Source organism: Budorcas taxicolor, chromosome 6, assembly GCF_023091745.1.
Source record: "Budorcas taxicolor isolate Tak-1 chromosome 6, Takin1.1, whole genome shotgun sequence".
Lineage (NCBI taxonomy): Eukaryota > Metazoa > Chordata > Mammalia > Artiodactyla > Bovidae > Budorcas > Budorcas taxicolor.
Genome location: NC_068915.1, coordinates 31,794,205 through 31,810,955, shown reverse-complemented (window position 1 = coordinate 31,810,955; position 16,751 = coordinate 31,794,205). Strand labels below are relative to the sequence as shown.

General features: G+C 36.7%; 1 protein-coding gene across 1 annotated transcript in view; it reads left to right on the top strand.

Annotated features, from left to right (window-relative positions):
• The window catches only part of GRID2 (glutamate ionotropic receptor delta type subunit 2), a 1,620,720-nt gene that overhangs the window by 1,229,867 nt on the left and 374,102 nt on the right, over window positions 1-16,751 (top strand). Inside the window, exon 9 of the mRNA XM_052642062.1 lies at window positions 104-205. Within this exon, the coding sequence (XP_052498022.1) occupies window positions 104-205 (102 nt within the window). The remainder of the gene's footprint in view (window positions 1-103; window positions 206-16,751) is intronic.

The window sequence follows — 16,751 nt, the reverse complement described above, 5'->3', positions numbered from 1 at the left end:
TATGTTATTCCAAGATTTATCCTGCAGTTCTCTGAAAGGTCTATATATAGGTGATTGGACTGTTCCTCAGGCAGAAAAGTGACCAAGCTATTTTATCTTTCAGCTTGGGTGCTGGAATCCTGTCACAGGGCTGAATGGGTCCCTGACTGACAAGAAACTGGAGAATAACATGCGTGGAGTGGTTCTACGCGTGGTGACTGTTCTGGTAAGTCTGATCTCAGCCTTGTGGTTTTGGCTTCTAGGAGATTATCTTATCCTTCATTTCTTTATGTTTTATTAACTGATATCACAACAGTAAAAGAGCTTTTAACAAATCCTAACTATGCATTGTATGGTACTTGTAATTATCATATTTTCCAGCCTTCAATTTATGTGTGTCAGAATCAGGCTTTTACATACTTTTTCTTTAATTATAGTACTAATTTTATAACTTTCTTAGACAGCTTAGACCAGATTTCTATCCTTCTATAGTTTTCTATACATGACAAGATGGAGTTCTCTCTCAGGCATCCTCTCACTGAAATTCGATGGTCTATGTAAGTGAAGATAACCCTGCCAAACAAGGGTGGATTTGATCAAATACAGTACATTCAGTAACACTGGAACATTAGCAGACTAAGACAGTACTTTCCTGGGAAGGACCTGCTTCAAAGTGAAGCTCATCCTATTGTTTAGTAATTATTTATCGAGTATCAACTGTATTTAAGTTCAGTACTAATCCCTGGCGACACTAATAATTAAAATGGACAGATATGATTCTGTTGTTTTGAGTTTGTCATCCAGTGATTCTGTGGCTATTACATGGGATTATACACGTGAAACATTTATTATAATTCCATTTGGTAGAAAAAGCAATAAGTGGTAACTGTTATAATTATTCTATATATTATTTTCTCACATGATATATAAATAAAATGTTAATAGAAATAGTCTTCAATAGCAAAATGCTCAAATTGGTGCTGTCTAAATAGCCATAGGGGATGAAGACATGCATTCTCCCTGCCTATCTCAATGTGTTTAACCTCATGCTTCTTTATAATACATTTCAAAACCAAATAAACCATAGTTATTAACTTCAGTTTTCTTTAGAAAAACCCACTTGTTTTTAAATTTTAACAATTCTTTCTTATAGGCTAAAAAAATTACAGAATTCGTAAACAAGAGAAGTGGTCTTTTTTGATGTGTTGATGCTAATTGAATGTTTATCAGGATTTATAACAGCAATGACTGCCCTCTGTACATTGTTTAATACAAATTAAACAGACTCAACATAATTTCATTGTCTATAAGAAGGATCTGTGATACTCTCTATTAAAAGAAATTTAGACAATGAGTCTATCTTCCCTTTTGGTGCCTATAATTTATCTTTAGCTATTGTTTTAACAAGATTTTCATTGTTTGGCAAATAATTATATTATGAGTACTTGAAACCTTAATTGTGCAGGTGCTTCTGTGCATACTCAAAAATGTAGATATGCATTTTCACTGATTTGCTAGTATTTTTTTTAAAGGTATTTAAAGTATAATAAACTATAATAGTCTCTTCGCTAGTGATTAACATGGAAGCTCAGGTGAAAACCACAATAAAAGAAAATATATGTGCTTTGCTTTTGCCTTTGACATACATATTTTTAGGCAAGCTAGCCTTATTTAGTCATTAAATATGTATCTAGTACTTACTGTAGGATAGAGTTAGTTGGTAATGGGTATAAGATGAATGACACATATACTTATGTGCATATTTATGCCTCAAGTTATACATAGACTTTTGCTGGGAGGTGCATATATGTAACGAAATGGCTGAGATATATTTAATACTAACTATGTGCAGATACTCTACTGAGTTGTTTTCAGGTATGATCTTATTCAGTCCTCATATTATTTCCGATAAATAAATAGTATTCTGATCCCAAGAATCTGGTTGAAGAAACTGAAACATACAGAGGCTGAAAAAAATGTGGACGATTATACAGATAGTAAGTAGCAGAGAGAATTGAGATTCAAATCAAAAAAGTCAGACTGCAGATCTCTTAACTTCTTCCTCCTTAACATTATATTTACTCCCTCTATTCCTACTGTGATAAGTGTGAAAATTGGAGTAGCTATAGGATTTTCTTGAGAGGTAGAAATGCTTAACCCTGAATAAGATGAAAGTGAGTTTTACTGGGAAAGCTTCATAGAGCCAATTATTTTCAATTCATTTCTAGGCCAAGAAAAATGATTGCTGTTTTGTGCATGAAATGGTATTGCCTCACACAGTGTTAATACCTTCGTGTGCCCTATTCTCACCTTTGTGACGTGTAAATGATCCGTTTTCTTCAAGCTTAGCCCTGCACTGACCCTCAATGTGCTTAGTGAGAGGAATATGGAAAGTTTGTTTCCCTAAAGTCTTCTGTGGTACAATATGGATTTATGAGTTGGGTGCCCAGTTGAGCAAAAGGTTGTTACACTTGTTAAACTTCCTCAGTATACAGCCATTGTACTTAATAAATTTTCAGGCTTTCTGGTTCTTCCTGTAATTCCTATTTGAATGGAAAGCAGCCATGACTTTCTTATTTATTTCCTACAAGACCCTTTCCAGGTGTAGCTCCTACTTATATGACCTTGCAAGCTTCTTCCACCCAACACTGAGAATCACTCTTCCCTAAGTCCATGCAGTGACTTTAAAATCATGATGTCAACTAAATCTGAAACTCAGAATTCTATGTTGGACTTGATTGAGTCACCTAAACGATAACCCCTTGTATTCCAAGTATTTACCACTAGCCATTTCCAAAGAGAGAAAGAGGAGGGAGGGATCATGTGTAAAGGCCGTGAGAGAAGGTATCTTAGCCTTTATTCCATTCTAACAAAAATCTAGTCCCAGTTATACAGAGACACACACACACATACACACACCCCACAGATTTTTACTTCTTAGGAAAGTAATGTTATCAAAGACACACAGGTTAATAGAATTGATTTTTCTTGCTTACGTTTTGAAACTCCCATTCCCATCACTACTAAAGATACTTCATACACTTGAAAAAAATAATCTAATATTTATCTTAAACTAAAGAATTCAGCACTATATTGTTTATGATGCCAGGGACAAGTGAATGGGACTCAAATGGTTAAGTAAAGAGAATTAAATGAAGGGATTATTAACAAATAATATAAATAAAGTTGAATAAATCAACAAGGGCGTTGAAGTGTCAGGGCCTAGATGTGCAGCAACCCTAAAGACTGATGTGATGTGGGAGAGAGTCTAGCAAAGCTGGAGCCATGGAAGGGAGACCGCATCTTAGAAGTGGTGACCTTGGCTATGGGAAGAGGCTGGAGGAGAAGCACTCAAATCACATTTAGGCAGCGAAGAAATGGAGAGGGGGGTGCTCTAAAGTCACTCCTCCTATCTTTCCATCTACTTCTTTCATTTCCAATTACAAATCCAACCAGAAGTCAGAGGGCAAGGGAGCCCAAGTAATGAAGACCATGAAGGTCTTCTTCCTAGGTCACAACAAAGGGCCGTGAGGGACTTGAGGGCCAACAAGGAAAAACCATCTTCAGCACCTGTTATTTGATCTGACCTGTTAAGAACTTTATGTGTGTTAACTAATTTAATTCTTAAAAAAACTCTACAAGATATGTGCTAATTACATATAAGGATGAAAACAGAGCTCCAAAGAATTAACTAAATTTCCATGTCCATAAAACTCAAGAGCCAGAGATGAGTTTCAAGCCCAAAGATCCTCATCCCAGTGGCTATGTCTTTAGCCTCTCTGACATTCTGTCTTTGGAATCAGAATAAATTCACGTTAGGTTTACTTTAAATGTAACTATTGAGATTACAGATGTTATTGAATTCATAATTTAAAAACATTTTTTTAAAATGGCATCACATAAGGATAACTTTATTTTTAGCCATCACCAAAGCCATATAAGTTTCTTAGAAATGGAGGAAAAGAAAGAATGTGAATAAATCTCCCTCTGCCAAACTCTGTTTCCATATTTGGTCCACCGATCTCTACTGCTTACCAAGTGGAACAACTGTCTTTATATGAGGCCTCTATTAGGATTATTTTTTCCTTTTCATTTCATAAGTTGTACAACTATGGATAACCATAAGTGACCAATTATGCCATACAGTGTTTTCATGGTTATTCACAAAAGTTATTGGAAACATCACTGAGTTGTAAGTATCATCATAATAATTATGAATCCTTATGAAAATAAAATGGAAAGAAGTTGGTGACAAATGGAAGATTTAAGAAGCTATTCTGTTAGAAAAACTACTAGATATCTGGAAAACATAAACTGGCATTTAGAAGGAGATCACTGATTAATAACTCTTATTTTCTTGATTTAGTTTTCTTAAAACAGACATATGGCATCTCTAATGAAACATAAACTCACTCATAAATTTATTTGAGAAGTATCTGTTGAGGGCCCTCTTCTAGTTGCTTGGGGTACATGCAAAACAGATAAAGATATTGACTTTGGGGAGTTTCATCCTAGCAGGACATCCAAAGCTCTAAGAATATTTTTGAAAAAATGCAGTGCCTTTCTTCTGCATTGATATATAACGCAATATTATTTTGCCTTAAACTACCATAAACATAATTGTATAACTTTGTATAAATATGATTGGAAATTTGTGTTAGAGCTGTGGTGGTGCATTTTCTGTATTTTATAAATTCAAAAACATAGTTTTTCATCTTTTAATATCTTTGAATCAGGATGCATCTTTCAATTGATGTCTTCCTGCAATTAAAATTTGTATTTTTTTTTGTCTTTGTTAGTGGTAGGTGAAACAATTGTGCATCTTACAATTGAAAACATTTTAGATTGAATAATATGTGGACAGTATCTTTACAAAATTAATTAAGTTAATGGATATTCCTGGAAATTTAAATTTAACAAAACTGGGCATGAAGCCATGGTAAAGAGACAGACTAAATAAAGAATACCTTCTAAAGGAAAGAAATAACAGTAAGAAATGAAGCCAGTTTTTAAAAATAGGAGAATAACAACAGTGAAAAAAATTACTATCTGAACTAAACCTATCACTAGGCCCATAGAAATATAAACATAGAAAATATACCAAAGTAGTTTATATTAAAACAACACCACACAAAGCAAAGTCCAAACTCTGCTGAAACATGTAAATTTTCCCAAGCAATCACCATGAGGAGGGTGTAGCAGATAACTACCTACTGAACTATCATATTAAGAGAATTTTCCTTTTCCTAAAATATTTTATTATAAGTCTAACTTCTTGGGAATTATTTTAAGCAGGCCTTATTTGCCTCTAAAAATGGAAATGTTATCTGAGATCAGAAAAAGGTAAAAGTATTATATGGTACACCCTAAACTATTAGCTTTGACTCTACAACTATCACTGAGCATTTATTGTAAGCTAAGCACTGTGCTAATCCCAGGGAGGCAAAGAGAAAAATATATATATATAGTTCCTGCTCTTGAGGAGTTCCACAGGAACCATTTTATCAACATTAATAAGTTCTCTATCAGAAAATAGGACCTGTTTGTGAAGGAATAAATACATTTAGCAGGCAGTACTCTTGCCTGGCAAATCCCATGGATGGAGAAGCCTGGTAGGCTGCAGTCCATGGGGTCGCTAGCAGTCGGACACGACTGAGTGACTTCACTTTCACTTTTCACTTTCATGCATTGGAGAAGGAAATGGCAACCCACTCCAGTGTTCTTGCCTGGAGAATCCCAGGGACGGGGGAGCCTGGTGGGCTGCCATCTATGGGGTCACACAGAGTCGGACACGACTGAAGCGACTTAGCAGCAGCAGGAGCCTGGGAAAGAATGATGAGGGAGGGAGGGAGGGAGTGTGCACACAGCGAATGTCACAGTATTTTATGATCTAATCTCAACAGTGACATCAAGGACCAGCTTTGTGGAGTTACAGAATAATCTGATTCCTCATTTTCTACGTTCTTTCACTCAGAACTCCTTGTAACTCTATATTTTGTAATAATTTCACTAGTGTTTGACTCCTCCTCTAAACTACATACCGGTAAAACACAAGTTGTTTTTCATGTACATTGTCAGGTATATAAAAGCAGGTCAATAAATGTTTGTTGAATGAACAAATTAAAATATTCTGATAGCTTGTGGGTGTGTATGTGGGGTTGGGAGGGAAAGGAAAGAGGGAAGGAAGGAAGGAAAAAGGGAAAAAGAGAAGCCATTAAGAACTCTATATGTAATTACAAAAATAGGAACTGGAATGGACAAGACTATGCCTGAATATAAGTAGTCTTGCTGCTGCTGCTGCGAAGTCTCTTCAGTCGCGTCCGACTGTATGGGACCCCATAGCCGGCAGCACACTAGGCTCCGCCCGCCGTCCCTGGGATTCTCCAGGCAAAAACACTGGACTGGGTTGCCATTTCCTTCTCCAATGCATGAAAGTGAAAAGTGAAAGTGAAGTCACTCAGTCGTGTCCGACTCTGTGCGACCCCATAGACGGCAGCCCACCAGGCTCCGCCGTCCCTGGGATTCTCCAGGTAAGAACACTGGAGTGGGGTGCCATTGCCATTCTTTAATTTTTACTTACTAAGACTAAATTTCCAAAAGAAATGGGAAAGGATTATGTCATTGTTAAATCTTTTGACATAGTTGTTACTGGGAAATGACATACCTGCTTTTAAAGTTAAAGAAGTAGAACGTTTTAATTCAAAACATCAAGAATTATTCATTCACACTATTAAATAGCAAGTTTACATTCCGTGAGAAGTTACAAATCACAGAGTCATTTCGTATTATCTTGGTCATAGAGGCACTCAGTGTTTGGCTTTTGTTCCACAATATTTTTGCTATCATGTGAAATAATACCTCATATCTAATGTACCCATGAATTATGTCAGTGTAAGGATGAAGGCTTCCCTGGTGGCTCAGAGGTTAAAACGTCTGCCTCCAATGCAGGAGACCCCGGTTCGATCCCTGGGTCAGGAATATCCCCTGGAGAAGGAAATGGCAACTCACTCCAGTATTCTTGCCTGGAGAATCCCATAGACAGAGGAGCCTCGTAGGCTGCAGTCCACGGGGTCGCAAAGAGTTGGACACAACTGAGTGACTTCACTTTCTTAAGGATGAATCAGTGTACTTAGCTTCTTCTCAATGTACCTTTTAGCAAAAGAATAAATAATATGCAATATGATTTCCTTGTTGGAAGTACTATTTTATTGTTTTTCCTCCACCTATTCTTCTTTTCCCAACACACTTATACTAATAGCCATTGGGCATATCCTGCAGAGTACTAGGTTTATAGTCAAAAGATATCCATTAAAGTTCTACCTCTTCTATTTAATAATCATTGAATTTATGGAAGTCAGGAAGGTCTTCTGAACCTCAATTTTTCTGTCTGTAAAAAGGGAATAAAAAACTGGCCACACAGGGTTTTTATGAGTGTAAATACCTTAAACTATCTGAAAGCATGTAGTAAAGTGCCAAGTGTTTCTAAATATAAGATGCTATTATCTCTGCAGTAGAACAATGATGTGTAAATTAACTGAAGAAAACGAAAAAAATGAGCATGAGTGATTGTGAAGGCATCATTAATCAGTGTCATCAATCTTTAGATTTTGATAGGAAAGTATTTAAAGGACCCTAAGTTAGACAAGGAAAACATAAACTGCAGAATCATGACTTTTAATCCCATTTACTGTTACTTTCCTTTGAAAATCTGCTAATGAGAACAACCACAACTCTCCTCCTAATGAAGATGGTGCTGCCTAGAGACAAAATTACACAAATATCTGATATTTTAAAAATCCAAATAATAAACTATACAAATTTCTGAAAGTCTGGTATGTCAAGTGTATTGTCTCAGGAATCATGTTTGGTTTTAGGCTAGTTTTAAATAGCTTCTGTATATTAATATATAACTAAGAAGACATACTAAGAACAGCCCTGAAATGTCATTTTGCTTAGTTTTTTGCCAAGGACATTGTCCAAGTTTTTACTACTTGCAGACCTTCAGCGTTTTAAACCCCCACTGAGGTTTAAGCTTTCCTGAGTCTAAGCTTTTGAGTCACCTGAACCTAGAGGCAAATTTAGGGGCAGGAAGAGTGAACTTGACAAAAGGCTCCCCTGGGTAGGCATTCAGGGCACAAATAAGGGAAGGAAGTCTGATGGCCATCTCTTAGTGGGCCCACAGCAGTGTCTGAAGAGGGCTCCTTTCAAGTGTTAATAAAGTTTGGTTCAAAGCTCCAGGCAAAAATGACAACTCTGGCTGAGGACATGTCCTATGGATACTGTCTTAAATAAATTAAGCTAAAACTCACAATAAAACTTGGTAAGTGCCATGTAATAACTACTACACTAAAAGTACAATAAGCATGGTGGTTAAGAACATGTCCTTGTAGGAATTCCACTTCTGAGGTGGCAGGCTGAGAAGATTCATAGACCCACTCCTCATCAAAATAAGCACCACAAAAAGCTAACTGACTGACTGACTAACTAAATAAGTAAGTAAATAAACAGAAGCCATTTAAACTCTCTGTAAATTTCCTAAGGGCATACAAAAAAAGAAGTAACACTTAAGAAAATGTACAGAAACTCAGTAAAAACAACAGGAGTCTATAGCATCTCAACCTCATCCTTCTCTTTCCCATTCCACCTCACTCTCTGCCTTACTCAGCCTGATGGAAGCTCCACTCCAAGCCGATGTGGCCAAGAAGACAGAGCTCCATCTCCCTTAAAAGTTTCCGATTGAGGGTTATCTCTCCTGGAGGCTGCTAGCATTTTCCATACAACCTAAATGTAATTTGAAAAGGTTAAGTCTTACGGCCATACCACCCTGAATGCACCCAATCTCATCTGAAAAGGTTAAATTCCTGGTGAGTGTGACCAAGAATTTGTGGGCTCCCTTTCTCCACCTAACTATGCAGTCTCTACCCCAGGTGTAGCAGACTTAGAATACTGGGGCTTTGGTTTCCGTACACCATCTTGTTATAAGGCAGGGGTTCTACGACAACTGAGGTAAGTGAAGAAGGCCAGAGGCTGCCACCCAACTCAGTACCCAGAGTTGTAGCAAAGACTTTGTCCAGGGGAGAGGCAGTCCATAACAAAAGAGAATGCTTAAGCACTCTCCAATTATTTGAAATAGAGCGTGCGGAATTTTAAGTCTTTGGCTCCTCTTAATTAAAAACAATAAGCTGAATCATAAGCCAGCTAGTTTACCAGGGAAAGCCAGAAAAAAAGATAGCTAAGAATATCCCTCCTGAGGTCAGAATAAATTTTAAAACCTGACTTCAAATATGACCCCTAACAAAATTTAGTTCCTTCAAACTGTTAGGGGAAGCACACTGATTGACACCGCCCACCCTTGCCAGGTACCATAGTAACCATTTGCATGAGTTATTTTATGACAGGAGATCCTGATAACGAATACGGAACTAATAAGCCACCACCAACCGAAGAGTTCAGGAAAGGTTGAAAGGAAACACCTCGTGTCCGTCCACTTCCCAGAATCCCTCTCGCTAGCATCCATCTTGGCTGAGAGATGCATGCACCACCAGGAAAGACTCTGAATTAGAATGATTGGCCAAAGACCACCCAGAAACTAATCCCATCACCATAAAACCCGACATTGCGAGCCACGCGGCAGAGCAGTTCTCCTGGGTTCCCTTACCCTACTGCTCTCCACCTGGGTGCCCTTTCCCAATACAATCTCTTGCTTTGTCAGCACATGTGTCTCCTCGGACAATTCATTTCCGACTGTTAGACAAGAGCCCAGTTTCGGGCCCTGGAAGGGGTCCTCCTTCCTGCAACAAAACTACTGAGCAAATCCAGGGAATTGCTGAAAACAGTAAGGCAATCAACCAGTAATCAGTGGAATTTATCACTTAATGACTTTAATGACTATGATACATTTCAATACAGACACAAGCATCCTCAACAGAATGCTGGAAAACTGAATCCAACAATATATAAAAAGGATTATACACCATAAACAAATGAAGTTAATCCCAGGAGTACAAGGTTGGCTCAGTTTATGAAAACCAATGTCATATACCATATTAATAAAGAGATAAACCCACATTATCATCTCAACATATGTAAGAAAGCCATTTAATAAAATCTAGCACTCTTTCCCAATTAAAAAAAATAGTTGACAATCTTATAATAACTGAACTAATAAAGAGTATCATTTTAATGGTGAAATGCTGAAAAACCCCTCTAAATCCCTAAAGTTCTCACTAATTCTGTTCAACATTGTGCTGGAGGTTCTAGCTACCCCAATTAGGCAAGGAAACTAAGTAAAAGGAATGAAATTAGAAAGGAAAAAGTAAAACTTTCCCTATTTACAGATGACATGGTCTTGCAAATAGAAAATCCTAAAGAGTAAACACACACATACACAATTAGAGTTAATAAAAGACTTCAACTGCTCTAAAGTGTAAACACTTTACAAAGATCAATTGTATTTTTGTGCACTAGCAATGAAGATTACAAAAAAGAAAATAAAGTTTATTTTCATTTAAATATATCAAGAAGAATAAAATAATTAGAATAAAGTAAATGTAAACAGAACAACTGCAATATTTGTACACTAAATGCTACAAAACACCCTTTGAAAGAAATTAAAGCGTCCTAAAAATATGCAGAGACAGCATATAGTCATGGATTGGAAAACTCAATATTGTAAAGATGGCAATATTCTCCAACTAGAGCTACAGATTCAATGAAATCTCTATCAAAATTCTAGCTGTCTTTTTTTTTTTTTTTTTTTGCCATAACTGACCAGCAGATCCTAAAATTCACATGGAACTGCAAGAGAATCAGGAGAGGGAGAAAACAAACAACCCACAAAATCTTGGAAAAGAGCAGTAGGAAGACACACCTTTCAGTTTCAAAACTTACTAAAAAGCTACAGTAATCAAACTAGTTCAAGGTTAGACATTTAGATCAGTAGAACAGAAGTGAGTGTCCAGAATTAATCCATATATCCATGGTTAATTGATTTTTCAACAAGATTGTCAAGATCATTCAATGGAGGAAAGAATAGTAGTCTTTTCAACTGGATACCCACATACAAAAGGTGCAAAAGAATAAACCAAGATCCTTGCCCAAAATAGCATACAAAAATCAACTCAAAATAGATCATAAATTTAAATGTATAAGTTGAAACTATAAAATGCTTAGAAGAAAACATTAGATGTAAATCTTTGTGACTTTATTTAGCAGTAGATTCTTAAATATAACACTCAAAGCATAAACAACCAACAAATAGATGAATTAGATTTCACTAACATTAAAAATGTTTATGTCTCAAAGGATAGAATGCAAACAAATGAGAAGACAACAGAGAGCATGGTATAAGATATTTGCAGATCATGTGTCTGATGAGGGACTTGTATTTAATACATAAAAAGAATAAAGTTTTAAGAATGACAACATGAAACAATAAACCAATTAAAAACGGGCAAAGGATCTGGGTGGGTTTTCATAGAAGGTATAAAAATGGCCAATAAGCATATAGAAAGATTCTCAACACCATCTGTCATCATAGACGTGCAAATAGATGTGCTACCACTACACCGTGCACTATATACATGTGTGCATACATGCTTAGGCTCTCAGTCGTGTCTGACTTTTGTGACCCCATTGACTGTAGCCCACCAAACTCTTCTGTCCATGGGATTTCTCAGTCAAGAATACTGGAGTGGGTTGCAATTCTCTTTTCCAGGAGATCTTCTTGACCCAAGGATTGAACCCAGGTCGCCTTCATTGCAGGCAGATTCTTTACTATCTGAGCCCCTAGGGAAGTCCTTCAGTTCAGTTCAGTTCAGTTCAGTCGCTCAGTCGTGTCCAACTCTTTGCGACCCCATGAATCACAGCACGCCAGGCCTCCCTGTCCGTCACCAACTCCCGGAGTTCACTCAGACTCACGTCCGTTGAGGCAGTGATGCCATCCAGCCATCTCATCCTCTGTCGTCCCCTTCTCCTCCTGCCCCCAATCCCTCCCAGCATCAGAGTCTTTTCCAATGAGTCAACTCTTCGCATGAAGTGGTCAAAGTATTGGAGTTGCAGCTTCAGCATCATTCCCTCCAAAGAAATCCCAGGGCTGATCTCCTTCAGAATGGACTGATTGGATCTCCTTGCAGTCCAAGGGACTCTCAAGAGTCTTCTCCAACACCACAGTTCAAAAACATCAATTCTTTGGCACTCAGCTTTCTTCACAGTCCAACTCTCACTGCATACATGACCACAGGAAAAACCATAGCCTTGACTAGACAGATCTTTGCTGGCAAAGTAATGTCTCTGCTTTTCAATATGCTATCTAGGTTGGTCATAACTTTTCTTCCAAGGAGTAAGCATCTTTTAATTTCATGGCTGCAGTCACCATCTGCAGTGATTTTGGAGCCCCCAAAAATAAAGTCTGACACTGTTTCCACTGTTTCCCCATCTATTTCCCATGAAGTGATGGGACCAGATGCCATGATCTTCGTTTTCTGGATGTTGAGCTTTAAGCCAACTTTTTCACTCTCCTCTTTCACTTTCATCAAGAGGCTTTTTAGCTCCTCTTCACTTTCTGCCATATGGGTGGTGTCATCTGCATACCTGAGGTTATTGATATTTCTCCCAGCAATCTTGATTCCAGCTTGTGCTTCTTCTAGACCAGCGTTTCTCGTGATGTACTCTGCATATAAGTTAAATAAGCAGGGTGACAATATACAGCCTTGACGTACTCCTTTTCCTATTTGGAACCAATCTGTTGTTCCATGTCCAGTTCTAACTGTTGCTTTCTGACCTGCATATAGGTTTCTCAAGAGGCAGGTCAGGTGGTCTGGTATGCCCATCTCTTTCAGAATTTTCCACAGTTGATTGTGATGCACACAGTCTAAGGCTTTGGCATAGTCAGTAAAGCAGAAATAGATGTTTTTCTGGAACTCTCTTGCTTCTTCAATGATCCAGCGGATGTTGGCAATTTGATCTCTGGTTCCTCTGCCTTTTCACTCACTAGAATAGCTTTAAATCAAAAGGACAGATGAAAACAAGTGTGGCAGAGTTGTGGAAAAATGAAACATTTGTATGTTACTGGTGGGAATGTGAAATAGTGCAAGAGCTCCAGAAAATAGTCTAGCAGTTTGTTAAATGATTAAACACAAACAGTGTATGATTCAGAAATTCTACTCTAGGTATGTTCCAGGAGAAATGAAAATGTGTATCCACACAAAAACTTGTACACAAATGTTTTATAACAGCTTTATTTACAATAACAAAAAAATGGAGACAACCAAAATGTATATCAATTGATGAATGGAAGAAGAGTGGTATCCCCATAAAATGGAACATTGTGGTAGTAAAATGTAATGAAGCACTGATAACATGATACCTGAATAAACCTTGAAAATATGCTAGTTAAAAGCCAGTCACAGTAGGTCACATATTATATGACTCCATTTATATGGAATAGGCAAGTGTATAGGGTCAGAAAATAGACTATTGACTAGGACTGGGAGAGATTACAGGATTGAGAAATGATGGCTAAAGGAAATTGGGTTTCTTTATGAAGGAATATTCTAAAACCGGATTTCTTTACAGAGTAATTTTCGAAAACTACTATGATACTAGCAGAAGTCTGTGAATGTAGTAAAGCTGTTGAACTATACACTTTGAATGGGTAAATTATATGGTATGTGAGTTATATTTCAATGAAGCTATTAAAAAAGCAGACTCCAGAACCAGATTGTATTTAAATTTCCAGGTCTCCTATATGTGAATTTAGGCCATGTATTTAAACTCTTTATGATTCTATTTCTTTTTTTTTTTTAAGATGTTTTACGTTTTTTGAAGAAACTTTTTATTTCGGTGAGGGGTATAGCTGATGAACAATATAGTGATAGTTTCAAATGAACAGTGAAGGGACTCTACCATACACATACATGCATCCATTCTCACCCAAATTCCCCTCCTATTTAGTGTTAGTGACTTAGTTATGCCTGACTCTTTGCGACCCATGGACTGCAACCCGCCAGGCTCCTCTGTCTATGGGATTTTCCAGGCAAAGATACTGGAGTGTTTTGCCATTTCCTTAGGCTGCCACATAACATTAAGTAGAGTTCCATGTGCTATACAGTAGGTCCTTGTTGGTTATCCATTTTAAATATAGCAGTGTGTATATGACCATCCCCAAATCTTTATGATTCTATTTCTTCGTCTTTAAAATGCAGGTAACATTATCTATGTCATAGAGCTGTTAAGGAAATTAAAGGAACTAATATATGCAAAGAACAAAGGACTTCTTTGAATAGAGCCTGGCACGTAGGAAGTGCTATAGCTAGGTGTTAGTTCTTATTATGCACAGTGTTAAAGAGAACATAAAAGAAGTATCTATCGCATGGGTAGGGCAGTGGAAAAGGTTTAGAGAATGACACAAATTAGTTCTGAAACATAGGCAGGGACTAACATGGTATAGTTAAAAGGGAAGGAATATTCAACAATGTAAAGAACATACACAAAAGTATGCAGATATCAAGAATTTAAATTACTCTATAAGTGAGCTACAGTATCACCTGAAGCAAATGAAATTGAAATGCAGACCATTCCAGCAGCCTGTGTGTTAGGTATCCTTTTTTTTTAAGAGCTCCTTTAGAGACAATTTAATTAGAAATTTTCTGTGAGAATAAGGTTAGCATTATATAATTTAGATAATATTCATTAACTATTTAAAAACACCATCATTGAAATCCTGATCTAGCTGTAAGGTTAGGTAAAATGGATCTCATTTTTATTGTTGAAGCAGTATAATCAGTAGAGATAGATCTTTATGGTATACATATTTTGTTGTCTCTTCTGCTGCTTATACCCAACTCATGTGAGAGAAAAGGGGAGAATGCAATTTTTATAAACAGACTCTTGAGGAAGACTGGCTAAGGCAAACAATGTAATTCATAGCAACACTGAAATATGTATTCACTTCAATGCTGAGTGAATAAAATTATCATGAGAATTGATGCATGACAATGACTTGACAATTTCTTATTCTTTCTCATCACACCAATTCTTAAGATGATAGCTGTCATGCAAACAGGCAAGGATCACTACAGCACTGAGATAACCATGCATGACCCAACTTTTCTTCCTTTTGGAAGATGAAACCTGAATTCTTAGAATAAACACTGAATAGATATTTCAGAGATACATTACATAATTCACTTCTGAAAAATATATTTACTATTTGTCTCTAGAAGTTTAGAAAAGTATTGACATAGTCATTTGAAAATTCAAAGATGTAGAAACAGTAAGGTCTATGTGATTTACATAACTTCTATAATATTTTAACCAATATCATATGAACTATATTATCCTTTACTTTCAGAATTATATTATATATAGCACTGTATCTAAAAGAAATCCAGATGTTAAGGTGACCTTGAAGTTTTAAGTTACTTTTTGCTAATGCAGTAGCTTTGGCATAGTTACAAAAAACACAAAACCAGTTCTATATATAATCCCTAAAAAACAAGTATAAGTAAAAATATGAAAACTAGAGAAATGTTTCTGACATAGATTTTACTTTCTGGAGTTACAAAGGAGTATATTAATGAATTAAGTGTTACCAGCCAGCATTTGGGGCACACTTATTCTCAGTTATTTTAATCTCCATGGAGCCCTGAAGATTATTATTTGCAATTTGTTGATATGGCTGAGACTTAGAACTAGTTAAATAACTTCAAGTTATATTTGGAACAAAAATGAGCATTGAATCCTTGTTTGTCTGACTTCCCACCAGCCATGAGGAACATGTTGGAAAAGAGAGAACTATCTAAGGAGAATACTTGCAGAAATTTGCTTAGGGGTCCTTTTGAGTCTTGGCTGAGTAATAGGTCATACAAGATACAAGAGAAATTCTGCAATGCTGGGCAAAGAATGATAAAAAGCATATCAATGCCTAAATTTTTTAACTACAAAGATAAACTTTTATTTCACCACTTTGTTATAACTCACTTTCTAAGAAGATATGTACTGGAGTACTGGACACAGTTTAAAATATTAGAGACTTTTGAGACAATTTTCTGTTACTGGGAAGATCTTATTGAACGAAGACTTTATTTAAAAGGATATATGAAAAGCGTGTACTTACCTTTTAAGTATGTAGTAATAAATATTTAGGTGTACAAATATATAAAGTAGGATGCTCCCACACATCTTGCTATATCAGTATTCTAAATGTTGCCTTGCCCTCAAAAGGTTCAGCCTTTCATTAGGAAGATGCATATTCACTTGTCACTTCTAAGCTCCCATGGCATGTTGATGTTGTTGCTGTTTTACAGTGACATAAATTGATACTAGGCAAACAGATGAAAAAAAAAAAAGTCACAGGAAGTTGTCCTTTCTTTCATCTTAGAAACCTTCCCAATTAGGAGGGAAAGCTAGTGTTCTGAATTAAAGTGTAATCATTAGATTTCAGTTTACAAAGGAAATACATTTTGAGAAAACCTTGTCTGCTTTCCCAGTCCCTCTCCAGGAGCCAAGGCCTCATATGGCTGCCTTACCAATGAGGAAGATAGGTCTCAGGCGTGATTTGGAGTTTTTCAAAAGCACAGTAACAGGTTTTGATCAATGGGGGACCATTCATCAAGTCACTATCCATTGTATTAGGACTCTAGGGTGGTCTAAAATGAGAAAAGTTACCTCCAAAATGTACCCAACATAGGAATAGTTTACTCATCTGTAAGCTTCTAGAACACAAACAGCTATTAAAAGTCAGCTCCCTCTGGGAGGTGGGAAGCAGTCAA